The 18,338-nt window shown below is 47.0% G+C and overlaps 1 protein-coding gene across 1 annotated transcript; it reads left to right on the forward strand.

Annotated features, from left to right (window-relative positions):
- LOC119455876 (uncharacterized protein DDB_G0271670-like) lies at positions 1-12,645 on the forward strand (the record flags this gene model as incomplete). Its single annotated transcript, XM_037717393.1, has 4 exons — positions 1-47; positions 2,852-3,021; positions 3,331-3,573; positions 12,629-12,645. Coding segments are annotated over exons 1-4 (477 nt in total), but the record flags the coding sequence as incomplete, so codon positions are not given.
- Positions 12,646-18,338: the final 5,693 nt, after the last annotated feature.

The following is an 18,338-nucleotide window of genomic DNA, read 5'->3' on the forward strand; positions in this document are numbered from 1 at the left end:
ATGGAAGGCTTAGGTCTCGTAAGCGGTGGTCTGGGCTCCAAGAGAAGGTGTGCTTAGTTGAGGATGGTGGAGAATTAGATGGTGGGATGGTAATAGCAAATTCGCATGCACAAGGTGAGGTCAACTGAAACAAGACAGATTAAAATGGAGATCGCTGGGAGAGGCCTTCGTCCTGACAGTGAACTTAAAAATATGCTGCTGGGGCTTCTCTTGATGATGATGATGGTGATGATAGTGATGATGATTGCATCGCATCCTACGCGCGAACTCACCAGATGTGCTATGCAATGATGTAACGACGCAACCAAATACACAAGGGACATTTATTCACGCATTATAAAGCTTACATGCTCAACTTTATGATACAGCTAGTAGGGGTCTTACGCTCTAACCTTGCAATCGTGCGTGCTCCTTATTCATAGTGGGCGCGCATAGACATCCCTGTATTGGTGTCAGAGTCTCTTCGCGCAATTTACCCACCGTGGTTGCTTAGTGGCTATGCACGACGAGGTCGTGGAATCGAATCCTGGCCACGGCGGCCGCATTTCGATGGGGGCGAAATGCGTAAACACCCGTGTGGCTATGCACCACACGGGTGTTTACACAGATTTAGGTGCACGTTAAAGAACCTCAGGTGGTCCGAATTATTCCGGAATCCCAGACTACGGCGTGCCTCATAATCAGGTTTTTGTTTTGGTGCGTAAAACCCCATAATTTAGTTTTCTTCACGTAGTTTCTCGACCCTGCAAGTCGAACGCGGGGCGCCACAGGCGAGCAACCGTCAAACTTATGCAACAAATTGCACACTTGTAAGCCTTCCAACTCCTGATGAGCACAGGTTTGAGACAATGGTGCCACCTGTGCACATGACACATGCACGATCTTGGAATAGCTTCCATTTCTACACAACGATATTGGTGTAAGGCGCGTGGATAGTACGATTGCAAATATATAAATGATAACAGTATTGTGTGTTTTCGCTACATGCGGTTCTAGAAAGATATCCTCTATGCTTACCGAACTGAAAGACGTGCCAAAAAGACAGAAACGAAGAGAAAGAGCAAGGAGAACATTAGTGTATTCCGTGGCAAAGCTTATGGACCATTTTCTCTCGACTGGGGCTAATCTAAGAGCTTTAGCAACATAGATGTGATTTTGTTAACACCCGGCATTATTTCCGCGATTACAACATGTTGCCTGTAGAATGAAAAACTAAAAAAAATATTGCTTGAACACTGTTGATTGTAGACTTGAAGATCGCGGTTTATGGTGGACTGGTTCTGGTAATTTATGGTAATGTACCCGGAGTGTCGGAATAGCGATACTAATTGCGGTGATACCGCACGAATAATATAGACTATTAAAAACAGCCTGTGAATAATATGAAAGCTGCCCTGAAGTCAGCATGTGCTGTTTCTGCATGCTGCATTGCCAAAAGCAAGCTAAGTGTATTTTGAAATGTGCAAAAGCCATTATGTGTGTTGTTGCCGAAGTCCTCAACAGGAACTGTATAGACACGTGTATAAATACATACCTGATAGAATGAATAAATAAAAGTAAACTGAAGTTTGCTTATCGCTTCTGGGGGCAATTTGTCATGTGACATTCCGAAGCACTTATTAGGTAGGGACGCCTTCAAGAAACACCCCTTTGCAAGCGTTGAGGTCCCGTAATAAATGAGAACCTGGGTAGTAGCGCGCATGTAATTCTTTCACTGGTAGATGCTGGGCGGCACCTCTAATCTACCTAAGAGAGCCGCGGCGGATGCTCTAGAACATTTTTTGTGCTCACGAGGGTTTCGACGGGAATTGAGGGCGCAGGCTCCTTTCCCAAGCGTATAACCCCTGAAGGAAGCCAAAAGCCAAGCCGGGGTGCACTTGAGCCCATTTGAACCAGTGGAGAACCGTCGGCGGCGGTGGGAATCGAACCCACCACCTCCCGCAGCCGAGGTGGGCGCCCTACCACTAGGTCACGGTGGTTGGAGAGGGGGCGCCCAAAGACCACGCTTGGAAATCTCTATAGGGCCCCTCTCGAGATAAGAAGCCAAGCAAGTAGCCGAGAACCAGGCGAACGGATAGCTTTATCCATTAAAATAAACCGTGGGTTACAGGCGGTGCCGGGATTGGAACCCAGTACCGCCCGCATACGAAGCGGATCTGTGGCGACCTAGTGGTAGAGCATGCATGCATGCTGCTTCTGCAGCAGCAGCAGCAGCAGCAGCAGCAGCAGCAGCAGCAGCAGCAGCAGCAGCAGCAGCAGCAGCATCAGCAGCAGCAGCAGCAGCATAAGAAGCAGCATCAAGCAGCAGCAGCAGCAGCAGCAGCAGCAGCAGCAAGAAGCAAGAAACAAGCAGCAGCAAGCAGCTGCAGCAGAAAGAAGCAGCAGCAGCAGCACACCAGCCGCAGCAGCAAGAAGCAGCATCAAGCAGCAGCAGAAGCAGCAGCAAGAAGCAGTATCAAGCAGGAGCAGCAGCAGCAGCAGCAAGAAGCAGCATCAAGCAGCAGCAGAAGCAGCAGCAAGAAGCAGTATCAAGCAGCAGCAGCAGCAGCAGCAGCAGCAAGAAGCAAGAAGCAAGCAGCTGCAGCAGAAAGAAGCAGCAGCAGCAGCAGCAACCAGCAGCAGCAGCAGCAGCAGCAGCAGCAGCAGCAGCAGCAGCAAGCAAGAAGCAGCAAGAAGCAGTAAGAAGCAGCAGCAAGCAGCAGCAAGCAGTCGCAGCAAGCAGCCGCAGCAAGCAGACGCAGCAAGCAGCCGCAGCAAGCAGCTGCAGCAGAAAGAAGAAACAGTAGCAGCAACCAGCCGCAGTAGAAAGAAGCAGCAGCAGCAAGAAGCAGTAAGAAGCAGCATCAAGCAGCAGCAGCAGCAGCAGCAGCAGCAGCAGCAGCAGCAGCAGCAGCAGCAGCAAGAAGCAAGAAGCAGTAAGAAGCCGCAGCAAGCAGCTGCAGCAGAAAAAAGCAGCAGCAAGCAACCGCAGCAGCAGCATCAACCAGCCGCAGCAGCAAGAAGCAGCATCAAGCAGCAGAAGCAGCAGCACCACCAGCAGCAGCAGCTGGCAGCAGCAAGAAGAAGCAGCAGCAGCAGCACCATCAACCAGCCGCAGCAGCAATAAGCAGCATCAAGCAGCAGCAGAAGCAGCAGCAAGAAGCAGTATCAAGCAGCAGCATGAAGCAGCAGAAGCAGCAGCACCACCAGCAGCCGCAGCAGCAGCTGGCAGCAGCAGCAGCAGCAAGAAGCAGTAAGAAGCAGCATCAAGCAGCATCAAGCAGCATCAAGCAGCAGCAGCAGCAGCTGCAGCAGCAGCAGCGAGAAGCAAGAAGCAGTAAGAATCCGCAGCAAGCAGCAGCAAGCAGCTGCAGCAGAAAGAATCAGCAGCAGCAACCAGCCGCAGCAGCAAGAAGCAGCAGCAAGAAGCAGTATCAAGCAGCAGCAGTAGCAGCAGCAACCAGTCACAGCAGCAAGAAGCAGCATCAAGCAGCAGCAGAAGCAGCAGCAAGAAGCAGTATCAAGCAGCAGTATCAAGCAACACCAACAGCAGCACAAGGAGCAGTACGAAGCAGCAGCAAGCAGCCGCAGCAAGCAGCCGCAGCAAGCAGCCGCAGCAAGCAGCCGCAGCAAGCAGCCGCAGCAAGCAGCCGCAGCAAGCAGCCGCAGCAAGCAGGCGCAGCAAGCAGACGGAGCAAGTAGCCGCAGCAAGCAGCTGCAGCAGAAAGAAGAAGCTGCAGCAGCAGCAAGCAGGCGCAGCAGAAGAAGAATAAGGAGGAGAAGAACCATGCGCGCTGACCGTGGCGAAGTGAGCGGCCGTGGCACAGCGGCACGCGGAAAATCCGGATCGCCGTCTTTTATAAGTGATTTTTTCGCTGGAAGCATGGTGGAGAGCGCTGCAATACGATAGCGCATGAGCGCAGTTACGATGTTTTATTTCATATTTTGCGGGCTTTCTTTAAACGCCGAAAAAAATCACCATGCAGCATCTACGTTGCCACAAAAAATTGGAACGGTCGTTTCTGAACCCCCTCTACAACGTAACTAAACGCACTTGATCCTAAAGTGAATATTAAAAAAAATTGAATAACTGATTTCAGTTAATTAACTAATTTGGCGGAATAGTAAAAAAATGTTGAAGTTTTTGTTTAAATTTTGGTGAAATATTTTTATGAAGTATTTGGTTTCACCGAGCTGCGGTTAAGCAGTTTTTTTTTAAATATTGGTTCAAGTTCACGTGAAACACCCTGTATATGCGGCTCATTACTTACGTCATAATAATCACCCTGTTATCATCATTTCTGCTCGTTTTCCCATTTCCTTCCCGACTTTCACTTTCTGGACATCCGTCAAAAACTTGCGCTTTAGGCCGACACCTTAGATTTTCCTGTGTAGTTAGCTTCGCTATCTCTGTTCCTTACGGTGTTTTGGCGGTGGTTGCGTAGCGACAAAGGTACAGATAATATATATATATATATATATATATATATATATATATATATACAGTCTTAACTATAACGTTAGTTAAACTGTTAAAAAACTGCTGTATCATGCGATTATAAGCCCTACAGTGTTAAGCAGTCAGTTATCTTTTCTATGCTTATACCGAACGAGAGAAACCGTCCGTCCGTCCCGTAAGACGATCGCTTTCAAGATAGCAACAGGCAGTAGCAGGCGGATTGACCTTCGTGCTGCCTTTCGTTTCAACGTCAACTAAACGGCGAGAACACAGCGCACATGAAGCTATCAGCACTCGCCGCACTCTGTCCCCATCCCAGATCGCTTTTCCAGATAGGAGCCCGTGCGGCCGCGTCATACGCAGCCACCGCCAGAGAATGGCTGGTCACGGTTGATAATGAGATAGCGGCGTATAATGATCGGAATGTCATCAGCGCACCTGGCCCCGCCACCTGCAGTAGTTTGCTTGCGTCATCAATTCACCTTGCGCCACCGTCCGCAGCAGTTCGTGTCACCTCAGCGCTGTCGTTTATAGAGGCCGGATCAAGTTTCATAACAATGATAATGACACCGGGCTAAGTGGAGATGAGCAAGTGGCACAATGCTCACGCATACTTTAAAACTCCCAGAGGAGTTTCTGCGTGTATTTTTTCGCCACGAGAATAATGGGTGTGTACTAATTACCCGGCTAATTATAGTAGATTTATTACCTTTTCAATTTTTGAAGTAAGGGCGTGACTGTATGCATGCGTGTCTGTGTGCGTGCGTGCTTGAAAGAAACGAAGACGCAGAAAACGAAGAAAAACTGTCGAAGAAGGAAAACCGAAAAATGGCAGAGGTTCAGGCGGTTTTCGTCTTATGGTTCTACTGCATTTATATGGCATGAACCACGCTACTGAATTCCGTGTTTGGCGGTCTGTCTACCCGCTGAAAGACACATGCTATGTATCGAAGCGTGCATTACACGTGTCCCCCATTCACACCTGCCTTCATATGAAATGGTAGTGTGATGGTCCCAGCAGGTATAGACGCGAGCACATAGAAAAAAAAAAAAACGGTAGGTGACCCTAATCTCTGACTTAGGTCTCACTTAGTGGCACTTGAACCTCGGCATCAATTCTAATTAATTTTAATTATTCCAGACGTTTCAGTAACTCAACTTGTAACTAAACTTATGCTCTGATATCATATCTATAATAAAACCCATGAATTTTGTGCTTTCCTATTTTTTTTCTAGTCTTACTGATTTATATTGAATTTCGTCCCCGGTCGCCTCAGGCGGTGAACCGGAAGTTAATTATAATTATTCCAGAAACTTCAGTTACTCAACTTGTAACTAAACTGATGCTCCGATATCATATCTGTAATGAAACCCGTGAATTTTGTACTGTACTATTCTTTTTCTATTTTTTCTGATTTATCTTGAATTTCGTGCCCGGTCGTCTCAGGAGGTGAACCGGAAGTGCTGCGCAAGAAACAAGAGTGTCACTCGATACTCGTGCTACTAAAGGGTGATTCACACAAGGCCGACACGACACCGATTTTGGTCTGCCGACTGTTGGCGACAGCAGTTTACAGGACGGAAAACGCTGTGGCCAACGGTTTAAAGGAAGCAAAATGCTGTCGCCAACATTTGGCAGACCAAAATCGGTGTCGTGTCGGCCCAGTGTGAATAAGCCTTTAAAAGAAACGGACATGACAACGCTGGACTTCCAAGTGAAGTTTATTGCGGACAAATTCTGTAGATCGCCGAGATGCATGTGTAAAAAACCAGCACTAACAAACTGACAAAAAAGAAAAAAAAAAAACTAGCCAGTAAATCCTACCAGGCCCTCAACAAGTGCTTAGCGCGGTACCTTTAGAGATATATTTAAAAATACAAGTTCCTTATCAGTAAGATGGACCGAAGGTTCACTCACACAGCCCAACTTTTTGATGTAGAAAGCCTCGCATGTCTCTATTGGCAGTCTACCGCGCTCTTTCTCCCCGCTATAGAAACACTCGCAAAGTCTGGGCTGCAGCCGCACTTCTTGCTATGCCTGTACTAGTTGGGAGAAATTTGCGGTCATCACGCACGCGCTCCTTGACGCACCGGACCGACCACAAGAGAGAGGTATCTAATAAACGACAGAAGAAGGGCATTTCGTGAAAACGGTGGTGTGCTTTTTCCCACAGCGACTGCTCGCTTCTTTCTTCTCTTCTCTTCGGCGATGCTTTTGCACAAGCTTGCCAGTTTGCTCGACGTAGAAAACGGCAGCGTAATGCCATTCCTTGTGGCCTCAGACTTTAGGTTGTGAGACAAGCCGTGGCATTTTGACATCACTTCAACCTTCTTGTTTTATTTTTTTTTCGCGGATTCGGTGTCTTCGGAGGCCTTCTCAGGTTTCTTTTCGTCACCTTCCCGAACAAGGTTTCAGCAAGATCTGGCCAGTTGATTTAGCTTGACGAAGGCTACTAATGATGCCGTTGCATTGTTTAGCGCCCAATATCCGCACGCATCTCGTGCACTTTCCGAGCGTGTGCCGCAGAAGCCCATCGGGATTGGGTTACGGATCAATGAACGCGTTGAGTCACGCACTGTGGTCCACACGTTGAAGCTCCGGGCACTCGCGATTCCTGCTCTCCTGCATTGGAAACGGCGTGCATGGGGGAGGTCGCGTATGCATTGAGTCGTGTCCACGGTTGCGTAGCGCTGGCGAACGTGGCGGAAGCACGCGTTCGTGCTACGTGCTTACGGTGGTCTCCTCGACCGGAGTCTCCGCGCACACTTCTCCCGTGGCATCGTGGTTTTGCCATCCGACGCTTGGAGACAGTTGGAGACGTCAGCGAATTGGTGAAGAAGCTGCACGAAACCCCATATGTCGATAAACCGTGGGATTTAACGTCCCCAAAGTTAACAGTAGGCTGTGAGGACAGTACGTTAACAGTACGCTGTAATGGAGGGCTATGGATTAACTTTGACCCCAAAGGGTTCTTTAAGATGGTGCCCCTAAATCACGGTACGCAAATGTCTTTCAATCCCGCGCCCATCGGAATGCGGCTTCCGCGGCCGGGAACCGCCGCCTCCTGCTCAGCAGCAGAAAGCCACAGCCGCTGAGCAGCCGCAGTTCCCAATTTTGATATTGCGAAAAACTACAGCTATATAGCGTCTTAATCTTCGATTGCCGATGTACAGCAGACACGCCAGTATGACTGTAGCAACATTATATGGTTGTAGAGCCGACACCCAAATAAAGATATTTTTTTTACAAGAATCTTGATCTTTTAATACGGAACTTCTCAATTTATTTCGCCAGCATCCATGTTTCTTGCTCAGAAAGTGTTCGTGTTATTGTAACAGCATCTTTGAGCCTGCAGGCTAGTGCAGGTATGGCGTATTAGACACATTAGAGATCAGGCACACAAGTTTCCGCAGCCTGCGAAAAAAAAAAGTGCTTAGAGCCTTATCCGTCAAGGACTAGACTGGCGTACCTTTGTCCTTAATCTTCCCTGTCAGACACATAAATAGGGCCGTTATTTGGTACCATAGTATGATATCATGTTACTTAGCAATTAGCGGTTTCAGCGTTCTCAGTGAAGTCCTCGCCTGTTCTCCTAGCGGATGGTTCGCTCCATGGTATGGTGTGGTACAGCTTTATTAAAAAAAGGGATGGCTCATCGGCCTAATAAGGGTAATGGAGTTGGGGAATTGGGAGATGAGGACAGGGCCAGCCACCGAGGAATGTTTCCCCGCACGGTGAACACCATGCGGAGAATGGCTGATTCTGCAGCAAAGGCGAACAGCGCTCGCAGGACACTGTCGGCCTCCGCTGAGGGATGGATCCACTCCTCGAAGTTGGTCACTTGGCTCCGGTGCTTTCGTTAGAGGGCTGCATACTTTGGGCACTCCCCCAGCAGAAGCCTGATGGTTGGCGCAGCTGCCGTTTTGCACGCATGGGCAACCTGTTTGTATGGATGGTAGCTCTTCCGCCGTATTGTCCGCTTCTTGCCTAATGTGTACGCCAGCATGCAAGTACATCCGGCGTACGTGCAGTACCGATGCGGGCATTGTGCACGAGTACTTGACATGCGCGCGACAAGCCTGCAGGCAGGAATACACCGCCTTGACGCTGGAACCACGTGCGCCCAAGATTGCGTATTTGGTAATCGAGAACCACCAGACGTACTCAGCACAGAGCTGCTGGCTGTCCGTGACGCACTACACGAAGCTCTCTAGGTACTGCACAAATGACAATATTTACCGACAGTCAGGCGGCGGTGCGCGTATCCGCCACACTGACCCCATCGCTAGGAAGATAGCAGAGGCAAGCAGGAGGCTGCGCACGGTGCACGCAGTCGAAACTCTGGTATGTTGGGTTCTCGGCCACTGGGGAGTAGCAGGGAACGAAGCGGCTCACGACGCTGTGAGCACGCTACTAGCCTTCAACCGCCACAGCAACGTAGCAACTTTTCGGCCCCTGTTCAGGTGAATAACTTGTTCAGGTGAAGGGCTACCTTGAAAATGAGTGCCCCCGAGAGGTTGGCATGTTAGTTATCGACGTCAAGGGCATCTTACTCGTTACCAAAGGATCTAGTCCTCGAAGGAATGCACAGGGGCATTAAACGCAATGTTGAACACAGGTTCTCGAATTCTAGCGGCGTCATTCAAGCAACTTCGATGCACTAGTTGCCTTGTACTTGAACTATACCCACTTTTTCTATTCAGCGAGGCTTTTTTAGCGAACTCTTCCGGACTTTCCTGATCGTGTCTGTTGGGTGCTGCTGCTGTCTTGTCGAATAGCTACTAATTGAAAACAAAATAATTTAAATTACCAGCCCAATGGTGGGATCGAACCTCTGCCCTGCGGCCCGATGGCCTAACCATTAGGCCGCAATTTTTTTAACCCTTTATTGTCTTTACTACTGAACAAATACACAATGTTAAACTGCATCCGCCTTTCTGTGGCTGACACGTGGCTGTGGCTTTCTGTGGCTGAATTCCTGGACACTACCAAATCATCAAACAGGGTGATCAACTCTGGCGCATGGGATTGATTTCTTAACACCTCTCTAATACAAAGAGCATTAATGAAATTGCAATGCACCCAGCAGACAGGACATCTTTCAAATCTGCAGTCACTGACCACTTTTTGAAGTAGCTGCAACGTTGTTGCTTCTTTCCTTTTACTTCATATGTTGTTTGTTTTGACAGATGTGTTGTGCCCACCTCCTCTGCAACGCCCCAGATGCCTTGGCAGTTTGCAAATAAATAAATAAATAAATAAATAAATAAATAAATAAATAAATAAATAAATAAATAAATAAATAAATAAATAAATAAATAAATAAATAAATAAATAAATAAATAAATATCCGCACGAAGAACTTGCATGCGGGTCTTCCACAAACTGCGTAGGCCCAGGAGCATTATTAAATCGTAAGGAACACTGTCGGTGTTATGAACCGGCAAGAATCGTATACCGTGTTCGTCCAGTCGCAATTATTTTTCTTACACGTTATTTATTATGGCGAAAACTTTATATGTCTCAAGGTGAGGTTTCCGTTTCAAGGTCGTTTCAAAACCGTTTCAAAACCGCGTCATCGACACGAAATGGTACTTTTAGGATAAGAGGCGATAATGTGCATAAAACCGCGATTAAGGGTAGAAGAATGATTGAGCAAGTGAACTGAAGTGATCATGGGCATACAAAGAGATGAATGCGGCGAATAAAGAGCGAATTGATGGTGAAATAAAGGGGTTTAGTTGGGTGATAGGAATCAAACAAAAGATAACGACGAGATTCTTTTGTTTTATAACAATTCTTAAATTGTTATAAAACGACAACAAGGACTCGGAGATGTACACCAACACTCATGCACATCTCCATGTTATGAGCAGATGTGTGCCGCGGCGTTCCGTTCACCTGCATGGAGGTGGCCTTACTTTTAAACAAAAAAATTATTTGCAGATACTGCGACGCACGCTGAAGCAAATTAGTAGTGAAGAAACTTTATTTGGTAGTCTACATCAACGAAATTTGTCGAGAGTTGAGGCGTGCATAATGGTTTAAGGTGTAGTTTCACCGTAGAACATTGCCTCATTTAACTTGGCACACTTTCTGTGCCGATCTAAAAATAGTGTGCCTCGTTGAAGGTGTAAAATCGTGCTTTTTACATCGATGTGAGACATAACGTTTATAACACCACCGACACCTCAAAACACTTTGCGAGAAATGGTGTGTACTTGTAAGATTACTTTCAGGATCGAGTCTAAGAAGAAAGAAAGAAAGAATGAATTATCGTGTTCAGATCAGTCACAGAATGTAGTCAATGTTCTTACCTTTTTATGACGTTGAGTGCGAAAAATTGGAGGACGCTTAAGCTTCGCCTTTAAGAGTGGAACGCGATAGCGTTATCGGGCCCCATTCTGGTCGCATTTTTTTGAGTAGGCTTCACTGCAACACAGAACGTGGGAAAGCCAGCTTAAAGAGACCTAGCTTACACCGATCCACTTAAAGTTGGCTTCACTTTTAAACACAAATGCATTGCTGGGAAGACGTTTTTCCAGGGGCAATATAAATCGTCTTATATTAAAAATTGAAAGCCCTAGGACCTTTTATTGCGATAGCAATTTATATGGACACTCCAAAGCGGATTTCTGCCGTCGGCGTCGCCGTCGCCGTCGCCGTGAGGTTCTATGACGACAACGGCGATGAAATCGTCGCCGCGCTCCGGACGCTGTATGTGCGAGTGAAAGGGCGCGAGAGATCCGCGCTTTCACAGGGAGCGAACCCACGTCGGAGAGCAAACGCGCGTTCTCCGCCGTGCTCCCTGAAGGGCTGCAGAATTAAGCGTCCCTTTCCTCCTTTCCATATATAGAGAGCAAACGCGACTTTTTCCGTCGCGCGAAAGGCTGTGGGGGGACGGGAGGGAAAAAGGGAGGGGAGGCGACGTTTAGCTGCGGCACTAAATGCGTATTTATATAAAAACGCCGCGCGCGTTCAGTGCGAACGCGGGCAAAACGCCGACGGCGTCGACAACAGTTCTGCGCGTTGCTGGTGCTGCTGCATGTCCAAGTTTATACAGCTGATAAACCTACTATCCTTACTCGGTATAGCTCTCTACTAATTTGCTATCGCAATTGATGCTTCGCCTTTCGGGTGAAACTGCGACAATTTTTTTATTATTTTATTAATTGTTTGCAATTGCCCCGACGCGTGCGCGTGTCCAAAACGCATTAGGCAGGCTAAGTCCCAATTTTACCTGCCGAGAATGCCAGCGCCATCTGGATAGGATTTTCGCAAGTAAACTGCCCGAGCGCGCCGCTGTTGGTGTGGTATAAATGCTGGAAAAGGGGTTTGTGTTTGAGTTTCCTCGTAACAGAATTATGTTTTCTCGTACATTCAAATTACAATCCGACGCCACCATGTCTGTAGGTTGTGGTTAAGTTGTACGTTACCATTTTTCTGACGGATTTTACTGTGAGAAATTCAATTTTTGTTCACCATCACCGTGGGTCACGTTGAGGGCCTGGCCTGCGCGGTCGGGGTGATTCGGGATGATTTTCTCCGCCACGGACGCCGAGACAGACGCCGGCGCCGGATTTTCTGCGACACGGGGCCCTTAACGCTGTCGCGTTAAAAAGGTTACTAAGCAAACAAAACCTTATTAGTTGCTGAATAGCATTTGTTCTAAAGGCATAATTAAATCATTTTTTAAACTGACATTCTAGTTAGCCGAAAAGCAGAGTAGTGGGTCAGCTATTATTTTCTCTACTCATGCATGTTTGGCCAACTATGTTACCGAGAACGCAATAATTTCTCAATTAATTCACCACTTTCTATTGTTCATCTCGACTAACTCCCGAAACGATAAACCGAGGAAAGTGATCCCTTGGATGCGATTACTCTGCTAACAACATTCTCTTTTCATCTTGTTTATATACTTTTTCATTAGAGTTATAAACCGTATAAATTAGTATTCTCACACAAAAAAACTTTTAGCTGCGCATCGCAGTTTAGGTATAACGCGGCCCAAATTCGAGTATTCAGCCAGTTCCGTGAATTATTTCTTCCACCACGCAATACAATCATCGGGTCTGCTTCAGTGATGTAGGACCTATTTGGCAAAACAGATGTTAACAATCTTGATAAAATTCAAAAAACAAGTCTGATTTTTAACTAATCTCTATTACGACATGGCTGTCTGACAGAAAAAAAACGAAAAAAAAAACGTATACGTTGCTTAAAATTAAAAAAAAATCATTATGGGGTTTTACGAGCGAAAACTACGATCTGATTATGAGGCACGCCGTAGTGGGGGACTCCGGAATAATTTGGACCACCTGGGGTTCCTTAACGTGCACCGAAATCTAAGCACATGGGTGTTTTCGCATTTCGCCCCCATCGAAATGCGGCCGTCGTGGCCGGCATTTGATCCCGCGACCTCGGGCTTAGCAGCCCGCCACCATAGCCTGCCATAGCCACTAAGCAACCACGGCGGGTGTTGCTTAAAATAGTATAGAAAACAAACTAGAAGTGAAGTTTTGGGGTGGAAATCTTGGATACACAAATCTACCGCAAATTTTGATCAAGATTTCACACGTTCTTCTGGCTTCTTTTGTTAAGCTTTATCTGCCTTTATTGGAATACATTTCAAAGAAATATTTACTTTCTTTTTATTGCAGAAGGCAATAAGACTGCGAACACGTATAATCCCTGCTAATTGCAGTGTTTTCACTTGGCATGGGTCCGTGGCGTAATGGTATAAATATGGGGCCTCCGTGCTAGAGGTCCTGTGGTCTAATCCAGCCGTCGGACAATTTTAATCATCATGATCATCATCATCATGATCATCATCATCATCAGCCTATATTTTATGGCCACTGCAGGACGAAGGCCTCTCCCTGCGATCTCCAATTACCCCTGTCTTGCGCTAGCGTATTCCAACTTGCGCCTGCAAATTTCCTAGCTTCTTCATCCCATCTGGTTTTCTGCCGACCTCGACTGCGCTTCCCTTCTCTTGGTATCCATTCTGTAACCCTAATGGTCCACCGGTTATCCATCCTACGCATTACATGGCCTGCCCAGCTCCATTTCTTCCGCTTAATGTCAGCTAGAATATCGGCTATCCCCGTTTGTTCTCTGATCCACACCGCTCTCTTCCTGTCTCTTAACGTTAGTCCTAAGATTTTTCGTTCCATCGCTCTTTGTGCGGTCCTTAACTTGTTCTCGACCTTCTTTGTTAACCTCCAAGTTTCTGCCCCATATGTTAGCACCGTTAGAATGCAATGATTGTACACTTTTCTTTTCAACGTCAGTGGTAATCTCCCAGTCAGGATTTGGTAATGCCTGCCGTATGCACTCCAACCCAATTTTATTCTTCTGTAAATTTCTTTCTCGTGATCAGGGTCCCCTGTGAGTAATTGACCTAGATAAACGTACTCCTTTACAGACTCTAGAGGCTGACTGGCGATGCTGAATTCTTGTTCCCTTGCCAGGCTATTGAACATTATCTTTGTGTTCTGCATATTCATCTACCTCCCTCATAAAATTTTAATAATGTTGATTTAATAATTTAAAATATCACAAAAAATGTGGTCAGCTTGCACTAGTTTTGCAAGGCTGGAGTAAACAGCGGAGCTGGTGATCGACCTAGCTTCTTCCAGGTTTTACTAGGTTTGGATAAGTTTTGCTAGGAAATGCGAAGCGCTGCTAGGCACGATATTCCGAATCGGTTCGCCGCCGACGCGCCGCGCGCTTCAACATGAGCGGCTTCTTCTTAGGGCATCCGGATCTTCTTCGGTCTTCCCATGTCAAGGCTACATGTACTAGTCACATAGTCAACGGGAGTTCTGCCGCCGTCGCGGTGGCTCCGAGCTGTTATCTGCCGGTGACGTCACGACTAAGCTCTGGCCTTCACACTTGCCGGACACAGCTAGACAAAGGCCACACAGCCCGCGAACCGTGTTCGCGCGCAGTGACGTCACGATTTTTGACTCCGCCTACCCGGCGGAGCGAGGAGGTTTTGGCGGGAGGAGGAAAATACTTCATTAAAAATTTTTGGCGGGAGCCGGAGTTCTGATGAGGTCACGTGATCCCTCGACGGGCTCGCGGTGTCGGTGTGGCTAGGCGACGTATGTGCGCGGTAGCTGGGAAGGGCGGCGTGAAGAGCTTGGCGAAGCGATGGCATGCCTATAGGCGAAGCGGGGGAGCAGCTATGCCAGGTAGTTGCTAGGCGACGCGCGGTGGCCTCATCGCCAGGCGCAGTTTCTGGTCTATGCTACGCGGCACAACGAAGAGCTTAAACAGCTACGCTGTTAAACAGATCAGTTTGCAAATTCACGAAGCCGTTTGAAGCCAGCAAGACGAAGGCAAATTCATGTACTACCCATCATGCTGGCTGAACCGGTCTGCTTGGCGCTCCCGAAGACGCTGGAGCCACAGTCCCCTGTAGTAATTGTATGAAACTCTATAGGTTTAAATGTCTCCCGAGACGCGGAGTGCATTTGACTGCAAAAACGACGAAGCGAAGTGACGTCAATGTCAACGCTGCGCTCAATCACCTCGGTGGTGTAGCCAGGCTGGTTGGCTGGGGGCGCCTGTCTCCTTCTGACCGCAGCACAGCTAGTCAGAACTTCCACAACAGAGACGAAATGTACATGTCCACTAGGTGGACACTTACAGAATGCCTGAGGCACGCCACTAGCGTTTCTTCCGAACTGTTGTCTGTATGCATTGCTCTGAGCGTAACGGGCAGCAAACATCACACGAACGTTATACAGGATGATAATTTCTGAGGTTTTACGGAATTTTTCTTAAATAGCCCCTTGCAGATAACGTAATTTTATTCTTGAGCTATATTATTGAGAGAGGCGGGCATTATTTGCACAAGAAATTGAAACACATATAGAACTAATTAAGAAAACTTCGCTAAATTTTATTCTGAATTTATTACTTACGGCAGATATTGCAATTTACGAAATGTAGCCGGTTGGAATGAATTTCCAGAATGACGCCACCTTGGAGATATGTGCAATCAAACTCGCCTTAAAAATTCACTGTTGTTCCACTTACATATTTAACGAAACGCTCTTTTATGCATTGAAGCACAAAAGTAACGGGAACGCCCATGTATTTCGTCCCACGCTTTGGGAAATTATATCTCGAAACTGGTGTCATTATGGAAATTCATTGCCAGTGGATGCGTCTTGCAAACTCACCGGCTACAATTCGTAAACACAATTCGTAAATTGCAATCTGTGAAGTAAAGTAACTAAGTACGAAGTTATTTGGTGAATTTTTGTTAATTAGTTGAACATGTGTTTTTATTTCTCGTGCTAGTAATGTCCGCCGCTTCGAATATATAATCCAGCTCAACGACAAGAATTATGCTGCCACGGACTATTTTTAAAAATTCTATAAAACTTAAAGATGATTACCCCGTATCACTGGGCGCTGACTTACGCGTCGGTCTCGTGCACCATCGCGGTCCGTCGCGTGCAACGCACTGGCGACGTTCCTCTCCCCACCACCGTTGTTCCAGGGTGCTGTTCCTCCTGCCCAGCAGGAGTTGCATTGCGTGCTGCGTCGCGCCAATGTTTCGCACGCACGTCTATTTAGAACCCCATCTGATGAGTCCAAGCGCGACGCTAAACATTGCTATCCCCGTCAATGCTTCGCCATTCGGGCGATATCGCCATGTTTTCCCCCGCATCCTTTGCTCTTTCCCCAGTACACGCAAGCCAATTGAAGAAACTACAACCACGTCCTTCATCTCCTTCTCTCTCTTAATGTTCAAGATAGCTGCAAAGTTTTTCTAACGCGTCGTTATTGTTCTTACGTAGAAGAGTTTTCGCTTGAGTGAGCGAAAACAGTGAGCGCATCTGCGTCTAAAAAGCAGTGCTCTGAGATGTAGCTCGGTCAATAGTTGACGCAGGTCACCATCGCATATTGATGATATCACGTATTTTCCGCTTGACTGAGGGGACTTGAACTGAGAGCAGTTGATCTAAAAAGCTTCTCCGGTGGCATTGCGCAATGTACTTCTACATTCCCTCTATGCAAATCTTGAACTGCAGTGATCGGGTCTTTCGCCGCATGAGAAACCCGCTACCGGCATTTCCCACGTAAAATACAGTGCAGTACAAATGACTCCGAGAATACTGGTGGATTCTAAACGGAATTTTGAATTAAACCTGTGATTAGTGCAGTTAATTTCTTTAAAATATTTGTTTATTGATTTTGCACTTTGAACTAATGACCTTGTATCTAAAAGAGAGATAGATAGAAACAAAAGACAGGAAAGACAGGGAGGCTAACCAGACGCACGTCCGGTTTGTTACCCTGCACTGGAGGTCTAAGGGGACATAGGGACTTAAAGAGGGAGAAAGAAGGAAAGAGAGAGAGAGAGAGTACTAATTGCACTCGCACTTGAAGGTGCGCACCGAGTCTATAAACGGTGGCAGAAACCTGTCCACTTGGGGAACTGCAGTAACGCTTTCGCTGCTTTCTGCGCCATTGACACGCACGGCCATGGTACAAGAATCTTTATTCCCGAAATTCGTTTAGAGTCCAGCCGGTTTAAATGCTGTCCGGAGAGGCTCATGCTCGACGGCGTACCGGGAACAAATGCGCGAAATGTGATCAATCGTTTCTGTTGTTCCACAAGAGTCACGCATGAGCGTATCACCCATTCCGTTGCGGAACGAGTAGGCTTTTGTAAATAAAACCCCGAACCAGAGGCGGCGCAGGAATGTTGCCCTAGAGCGGGAACTTTTTGATGGTACTTGTAGCTTTAGAGATGGATCAAGTGTATGAAGACATTTCTGGTTGTTGGAGATGACCAATTCGAAGGGCTTGCTGGTAAAAGAGACACCGTAGCTAGGTTATCAAGGCTACAAGACGGGAAGGAAGTTACTGTCATATCCCAAGGCGTTATCGGTGGATTATGCTGCTTAAGTGTTTTATTATTTTATTTATCATGACAAACTATCTTTACTGATGGTTACTCCGCTCGTGAATACATTGCAGGTCGAATACGCAGAGACTTGCTCGTGCCTTTCAGGGTAATGCGCATGCACTGCGAGGGTTCGTTTTGGCTGATAATTCTTGCTTTTACCAACAAAGCACTCGATCGGTGGTTGTGAGGCCTGTGCGGTCGAGGTAAGACAGTCCAGTGCTATTTAGCCCTTGAAGAGTAAGTTCTTTCAAAATATTTATGTGTTCTTGTTCGCAGTCCACGGGCTGTTTGTGTTTCCGCTTCATTTTTCAGCACTACGGGGTCACATAGCCGCACAGATTGGATATTTTTTATTGTCCCCAAGTAAGCAGTCGCGCTTGCCCCCCCCCCCCCCCCCCCCCCCCCCCAAAAAAAAAAGAAAAAAAAAAGGGGGCGATTAATACAAGTACATCTACGTCTTTCATTTGGTCGGAAATATCCCGTCACTGCATACCGTTAAGCGTCGACCAGGACATTCCACCTCGATCACGATGCCCTGTAGTGGATCGACATTAAATCGAGATCCAGATTTATCCCTTTGACCTTGCATTCGCGAAAGAAAAGGAACTTGCTACACAGCCAAGTAATCGTAAATCTTGCTTAATGGCCTGTCTTGATCAGATAATTGATATCAGACCTCTTACGCAAAATCGCAATATTTATTAGTAATTATTGCCATTGCTAGTGTATGCCTGTAACAACGATGACATCGCCCCTTCCCCCCCCCCCCCCAAAAAAAAAAAAAAAAACATAAAAAAAACAGTGACGCATATATTTCAGGCCATCTGAGATAGTTCTAAATCCTCCCGTGACTTACACCACTGTGGTTTCGCTTCGCTGCAAGTGGAATGAAGACACAGTGGTTTAAGCACACTCACGTAACTAAAGAAAGCAATAAATAAATAAAAGACGTCTGTGCGTTG

This window comes from Dermacentor silvarum, chromosome 1 (assembly GCF_013339745.2).
Source record: "Dermacentor silvarum isolate Dsil-2018 chromosome 1, BIME_Dsil_1.4, whole genome shotgun sequence".
In the NCBI taxonomy this organism is placed as follows: domain Eukaryota; kingdom Metazoa; phylum Arthropoda; class Arachnida; order Ixodida; family Ixodidae; genus Dermacentor; species Dermacentor silvarum.